The sequence below is a fragment of the Diadema setosum genome, chromosome 21 (genome assembly GCF_964275005.1).
Source record: "Diadema setosum chromosome 21, eeDiaSeto1, whole genome shotgun sequence".
Taxonomy (NCBI): domain Eukaryota; kingdom Metazoa; phylum Echinodermata; class Echinoidea; order Diadematoida; family Diadematidae; genus Diadema; species Diadema setosum.
The window spans coordinates 24,923,966-24,931,440 of NC_092705.1; the positions used below are offsets into that span (position 1 = coordinate 24,923,966).

The window sequence follows — 7,475 nt, forward strand, 5'->3', positions numbered from 1 at the left end:
ATGATGGATCTAGACAGCATCCATTCCTGTTGAATTATCAGGCTCCTCCTTGTTTTCATCTTATAGTTTATCAGATAAACACTATCACTAGGATCCAAGCGTCAACACGATCTTACGTAATTCACCATGTGAACATCAAGCCCGTGGTATTGATCTAGATTGCAATCGTGGTTAAGCGAGGCCACAGCAAGTTCCCCAGGGTAAATGCGAGCGGAAGTGGCACCCACGTCTACACGACGTACGTACGAACAGCCGGGTGCCGAAGAGTTGGCCGGGCGTGCACGCTATGCGAGAAGCTGAACTGTCGTCCGGTATATAAACTCGCAGAATTAGAGCCTGGTTATCTGGAGCTGGATTTTCTGCGTTTTTACCAATTACGCAGAAGAACAAAATAACCGGTTGAGCACACCCTAGGCTGCTGGTGTTTGACATCGGAGAGTCCTAAGTACCTGTTCCCGAGTTTTGTTCGAAATTTCAGATTTACAGGATGTCTTCATCAGGTAAATTGTGATTATTGTTGAAACACTTTGTACTCTTTTTCTTTTCAGTCTCATGCAACTCAGCTCGGTTCTTTCCGAGTAAAAAGTTATGACCATAAAGTTTGTATTTTATGGTCATAATAATAAATCGAGAAGCAGTTCAGTGATATTTGCTGATAAGCCTGCATAATATGTTGCGCTGTTTTGTTTTTCTATAGTAATACTGTTTTATAAACTGGTACCTATTATGTCTGTAAAGTAGTCATCTGTAACGCATGAGCGTTCCCGATTCCGATTTCCGGAAAGGGGTCTATGGGGGACCAAGTCGGGAAAAATTCGTTGAAGTAGAGGTTGTTTAGTATTTTTCCCGAAACATTTTTAATTGGGGTAAAATTTTCAAATCGTTTCCAAATGATCCTGAAATAGGGATTATATGGTATTAGTATGGGATTGGTTTCAACCCTCCCTCCTCCACCATCCCCCCCCCCCCCAAAAAAAAAAAAATAATAATAATAAAGTTCCGGAAGCGAGGTTTCGGGTCTTCCTGATGTTTTCCCGATCTCCTTATCCCGATCTCCCGGTCCAGGCTTCTCTACGCAAGACATTTGGAGTCAGATGCACTACAAATATACGTCATGCTGCTCTCTCGTTTCCCTTCCAATTCACGGGAGGTAATTTTGCTGGCTCCTCTTCCAAAAAGGGGTCAAAATCTTAAACCCTTCCCTCCCTTGAAGAGGGTAATTCCGTTAAGAAACCTTGAATAAGTATGATAATAATTTGTGCATCGTTAATCGCCTGCGAGATGGGGCCTCGCGTGATGTGAAAGATTTCTGCCAGATGTAAAATGATACGGTATACTGAGTCACTTTATAGTTATAAGAGCCTCCCATTCAGTCAAATCTATCTAACTTCATATGTTAGTAATCTCTCGTCTTTCTGGATAATGATAAATTTTATGATGGAAGTACTCTTCTTGACCGAATTTCCAGTGCAAGAAGTTGTCTGTACATAATTTCCTCTGTCTTTATGTTTTCAGATGGGATTTGGGACGAGTGCGGAATCTTTAGTATTGTTTCACAATTATCTTGTATTTCTTTGTTTCTGAAGCAGCCACTATATTTTTTTCCTTTTTTTTCCTTTTTTTTTTGTATGAAGGTTATAGGGTTATTGGTTATTTGTTTGTTTTTAATTCAAACTCTGAAGACAAATGATTTCAGTTGGATGGTAAGATTTCATGATTTCAGTTAGTTTGTCAAGGAACCAGATAATGCAACCTACTTTTGAACACTGATGCAGGCTTTGACCTCTCCTTTTTCTAATGATTGTCTTGTCTCCAGCCCCTCTTCACGATGCCATCAAGCCGCTGAAGTGGTTGCTAGGCAAGTGGGAATCCGTACAAGGAGAAGGTTTTTACCCCACCATTAAAAATTTCTCCCTCAAGGAGACCATTGCGTTTTCAAACGTTGGGGAGCCAATGATGCAGTTCAGGTACTTTTTGATTGATTTTGATTGGTTGTAATTAATTAATTAATTAATTAATTAATTAATTAATTAATTAATTGATTAATTAATTAATTAATTAATTAATTAATTAATTTTGATTGATTGTAAGTAAGTTGCTATCTTGCAACAATCATGACCATGCTTAGCCCTGTAGACCTGGCATTTTTCTCTGTTTTATTGCCAAGTAATTTGATATTATTGATATTATAACCCATTCTGCTATGTCAATGGCTGAAAGGGTACAAGGTTTATAGTTGTGTCTTATTTGGATGACTACCAGATATAAGAAAATGACGAAAACATTGCCACAATTTCAAATATTAATTTTATAAGTATAAGTCTGTAAAGACCTTGGGAAATATCAAGAGCACCATAGCACAAGTCTGTAGTGGGATGTTACATTATTCTAGTAATCATAACTCTTCCGTCTAGTGCTCTTGAACAAAATAATGAATTTCAGTTTATAATTTACTTTTACGTATACAGTGTCATGTGCGATATAATGCTCTAGACTTCTATTTTGCAATAATCTTTGAACTTTGACTAATTATTGATGTATGTGTTGTCGAAGATGTCTACCCATGCGGGTAGTTCATAATGTCATGACCATTATATTTACGGTTACAGTTCGTTATTCCGAAGGTTCGTTATTCCGAAGGTTCTTTAGACCGAAGGTTCGTAATTCCAAAGGATCGTTATTTCGAAAATTCGTTATTCCGAAGGTTCGTTAATCCGAAAATTAAATAAGGTTCGTTATTCCAAAGGTTCGTTAATCCGAAAATGAAACAAAGCTCTTTATTCCGAAGGTTCGTTACGGACTCTATTTCATTTCGGATCAACGAACCTTCGGAATAACGAACCCTATTTCATTATCGGATTAACGAACCTATGGAATAACGAACCCTATTTCATTTTCGGATAAACGAGCCTTCGGAATAAGGAACCCTATTTCATTTTCGGATTAACGAACCTTCGGATTAACGAACCTTCGGAATAATGAACCTTCGGAATAACGCCATAAATGTTCGGATTAACGAACCTCTAGGTATAAGGAATTTGTGTGTTTCGGATTAACAAACCTTCGGAATAACGAACCTTCGGAATAACGAACAGCACCCTATATTTACATCTATAGTAGGCTACTCTTAAATGGTATAGTTTTGGTTGAGATGGAACTTTAGGTTTCGATATTCTTTTGTGAGATGATGAGAAAACCTCTTACGAAATATGAGAGAGAATGTCATTCTAAGAGGGATCCAAAGTTTATTTGATGAAAATTTATTTTTAAATGGCTGAGATATCCAAAACAAGCAGATGCTGATAAAAGCTGGGTCCACCTTTTATTTGTATCACTTTGGTTATCTTTGTTTTTAGATATCTCAGCCATCTCAAACCCAATTTTCATAACATAAACTTTGAGCTTCTCTTAGAATAATTTTGCTCTGTAACATTTCATAAGTGGTTTCTTAGTGTCTCGCAAAAAGTTGAAAGCTCAACCCTCATCACCAATACTGTACCGACCCTTTAAAGAGATTATTCAGTAATTATGCGAACATGATACGTTTTTTCCATCATTATGATTAATATGATCGTCAGGAAGTTATCAGAAAAGGTCAGAATATTTCAAATGCAACATTTATTTTTCCTTAACATGTTTTTAATTAGTTACTGTGAAAGTTTGACTTGAAATTCAAGCTCACATTAATATTTTGTTTGAAATAGAATCTATTCTTAATTCTTTTACGTCCCCCCCCCCCCAAAAAAAAAAACAGATAACGTACGAGCCTGTTTCATCACGTTTTGTCTCTTAAATTGACAGCTCCTCATCACGTGACGCAAATAACAAGCCCTTCCAGAGTGAGTGTGGCTTTCTCCAAGTTAACGTTGGCACCAAACGTGCGGCATTCTTGTCGAGTATCAGCATTGGTAAGCAGGTGTCTCATGATTGCCTTGGTACAACCGTGGCCTTTCAGACAAAGGAAAATCAGGTTAATGATGAGGTGTTGCCATAATTATGTTGTAGATTATATCATGAATGTGAAAGACCCTCTTGATTGTGAGATTCATTTCACATCTTTAAAAAAATGGCATAGCTTCTTCTCGTGGTTTCCCAGCGCAGGTTAACATGGGGTCAAAGTTATGCGACTTTTGACGAGTTGGAGGCATGAGTTAGAGGCATGATATTTGCTTTCATTATCGCTTTCTTGTAATGAGCAACATTTTTATGCTTTACGCTGGGGCAGGAACCATCTCTCGTTCAGGTAATCTTCTTTAGTTAATCAGTGGTCAGCTGTGCTAGCCATTAGTATGGGACTGCGGGTGATTTTACAGTGGGTGGAGTGGAGGTGTATAATGTGAAAGTCCCGGGAAATATTGCTCCGGTGGTTGCGCATGCGCCTCTTAAGTTGCTAGCCAATCAGGATAGGGACTTGTTATATGTGGTCTTTTTTCCCCAACATCAATGATCAAAGCGTCAATGTAAAATGATAGCTTGTCTCAAATGAGATTTTTGTATGAAGATATAAAAACTAGGCAATGCCACTGCATTCTTTTTAAATGAAGATTAAGACTTTTACTTAACCATTCTCTTGCATGGAGTGTGAACAATGTATACAATGGTAAAGTTTTCAGTGTCGGTCAGCACTTGACAAGCATACAAAGCATCTGTATACACAGGACCATTTATTACTAATACTTAGTAATACATCATTTTCTTCAGCTACGTCCAAACTCGACCGGGAACTGACAACTGTCCCTGAATCTGGAGAATCTATCTCAGATAACAGCAATGACTTGATTGATTTTTGGTGTTTTTTTTAAGTAGTGCCTTCAAACTTAAAAGTGACAGTCATAGTAGGGGCGGATTTTTTTTTTAACAAAAGAAACAAAAAGAAGAGATGAAATGAAACCCGGAAGTAGCACCAGAAATCCTTTTTGCTGCCGCCCCTCCCCCCCCCCCCCCTTTACGGAATTCCTGGATCCGCCCCTGGCATGTATAGATGTGTCACTATTGTAACATTTATCGAGGTTATCTTCGAGACTGTCTGTCGATCGTGTTTAAAGACATTATTTACTATTTTCAGAAGAAACAAAAACCCAGCTTTAGTGCTCAGTACAAAATAGTTCTAAAATGTGAGTTAGGGATAGAAACAACCAATGCAAAATGTTCATCATTATAATCAATGCTTATTATTTTTAAATATATACAAGATGTGAGCAATAGTTATGATAAAAGTATTTCTAGAATAAACCGTCTGCAGTTATGGTTTATTGAGAAAAATAGCTATATCTCCTTTATATTTTTGGCTTTATTGCGATTTTTTTTATATATGGTAGGATGTGACACAACTGACCTGCTCATATGCATCAAATGTTATAATTCAAACTATTTTTAATCACTGCATGCTCATAATGGTAAGATCGATGTACAGTATACCTTAAAGTATCGATGTACAATACCTTAAAGGGATTGTATAGTTTTGTTTGAGACCTAACTTCAGGTTTCTGACATTTTTGGGTGAGATAATGAGAAACCTCGTATGAAATATGAAATAGCATGTAATTCCAAGAGGAATTCAACGTTTATTTGATGAAAATTGGTTTTGAAATGGCCGAGATACGTAAAATAGAGCAATCTTAATAATACTCAGTAGGTGGGACCCACCTTTTATTATGACCGCTTTATGTTACTTTGTTTTTGGATGTCTTTATAGCTATTCCAAAACCGATTTTCATCAAATAAACTTTGAATTCGTCTTAGAATGGTATGCTATGTACTATTTCATAAGTGGTTTCTTGGTATCTTACAAACAGTTAAAAGCCTTATCCTCGCCTCCACCAATAATGTATCATCCCTTTAAACGTCATCACCTTTAAACATCATCAAGGTTGCCTTCATACTCGGCCAGTAACGAATACTTATCCCCTTTGTGTCTCTCTGCAGGTGTGGTTGAGATGGCGGAAGGGGAGGTGAACGGGACGGAGCTAAGCCTGGAGTCGACCTCTGTCAGCAACGTGTGGTTCGCCAACGAACCCAAGACCACCAAGGTGAGCTGAGGTGCACGTCACGAGACCGACACCCACGAGTCATACAGCCCACGAGTCATACAGCCCACGAGTCATATACAGCTCACAAGTCATACAGCCCATGAGTTCTACAGTTTAAGAGTCATACAACCCATTAATAGTTTCGACACTTAACTATCAAGGCCCACGAGACCGACACGTTGAGCCCCGTGTTTTATCTATCGAACTGGTGGGCCGTTTTTCCCTAGTCGAACTCATGGGCTGTATTTGCCCAAGGTCGAACCAGGGTACCCACCTTCCTGGTCGAACTCATGGGCAGTATGACTCGTGAGGTGTGTGACTCATGAACCCTGTTTTCAACGTCGAACTCGTGGGCTCTACGTATGACTCTTGGGTGTCGATCGGTCTCGTGGGATGACCCCTAGCAGTGAGTTTATCGTACAGCGATTGCTTGCTGGTTGGCCAGATGCCAATAGTAGTAGTAGTAGTAATGATGATAATAATGATAATAATAATAATGATAATAATAATAATAATAATAATAGTAATTATTATTATTATTATCATTATTATTATTATTATTATTATTATTATTATTATTATTATTATCATTATTATTATTATTATTATTATTATTATCATTATTATTATAATCATAATTATAATTATAATAACAATAACAACAATAATAAGAAGAAGAATTTAATGATAATAACAATAATGATAACAATCAACGCATCATAACTAGTGCGTATATCCCTATGGGCTCAAAAAAAAAATATTCAAAATACAATTCCAATAATAATAGATAATGATTGATACGTCATTATGCTTTGTTTGCAATAAAAATATATTTGAAAGGGGAAGGAGAACCTACTTGAAATGAGGTGGTGTGTCAAAAAAAAAAATCTAATATCCCATGTCGCAAAAATGCTCAGACCCCCCTCCCCTCCCCCCCCCCCCCCCCCACACACACACTGATGTACATATTCGTGTCCCTTCATATGCGGCAACGGTCATCTTCCGCGAACAAAGGAACAATTTTTCCTTTCCTGTTCAAACTGATCCCAATAGCTTGTTTTGTTTGTTTGTTTGTTTGTAATTTTTTTTGCTGCAGATCACCAGAACGTTCAAGCTGATCAATGAGAACACCCTGGAGCAAAAGGTCTCCATGGCAACAACCAAGACACCAGATCTCGCTCCGCATCTCAAGATCCAGTACAAGAAGATTCAGTAGGATGACCACACGAGCTCGGGTCAGATGAGATAGCAATACAAGCGATACAATGTGAATCAGTAGAGTTATATGTTTATAACCAAGGTAACATAAGACGAGGAAAAAAACAAACAATAGGATCCACAGACAAACATGAAGACAAAAGTATATGAGCAATGAAGTGCTGAAGTGCTTTCGTAGGGATTGCATGACTAAATCAGAATAAGCTGAGAAAATGCTATTGCACGCAT

The 7,475-nt window shown here is 37.7% G+C and overlaps 1 protein-coding gene across 1 annotated transcript; it reads left to right on the forward strand.

Annotated features, from left to right (window-relative positions):
- Positions 1 to 368: 368 nt before the first annotated feature.
- On the forward strand, positions 369 to 7,245 carry LOC140244151 (peroxynitrite isomerase THAP4-like). The gene is made up of 5 exons (XM_072323781.1): positions 369 to 500; positions 1,817 to 1,967; positions 3,802 to 3,908; positions 5,926 to 6,029; positions 7,126 to 7,245. Exons 1-5 carry the CDS (start codon positions 488 to 490, stop codon positions 7,243 to 7,245), a joined length of 495 nt encoding a protein of 164 aa, XP_072179882.1. The 5' UTR covers positions 369 to 487.
- Positions 7,246 to 7,475: the final 230 nt, after the last annotated feature.

Coding starts and splice junctions, on each gene's coding strand:
- LOC140244151 (XM_072323781.1), top strand. Junction 3,909..5,925: donor CTTGTCGAGTATCAGCATTG/GTAAGCAGGTGT, acceptor GTCTCTCTGCAG/GTGTGGTTGAGATGGCGGAA. Junction 6,030..7,125: donor ACGAACCCAAGACCACCAAG/GTGAGCTGAGGT, acceptor TTTTTGCTGCAG/ATCACCAGAACGTTCAAGCT.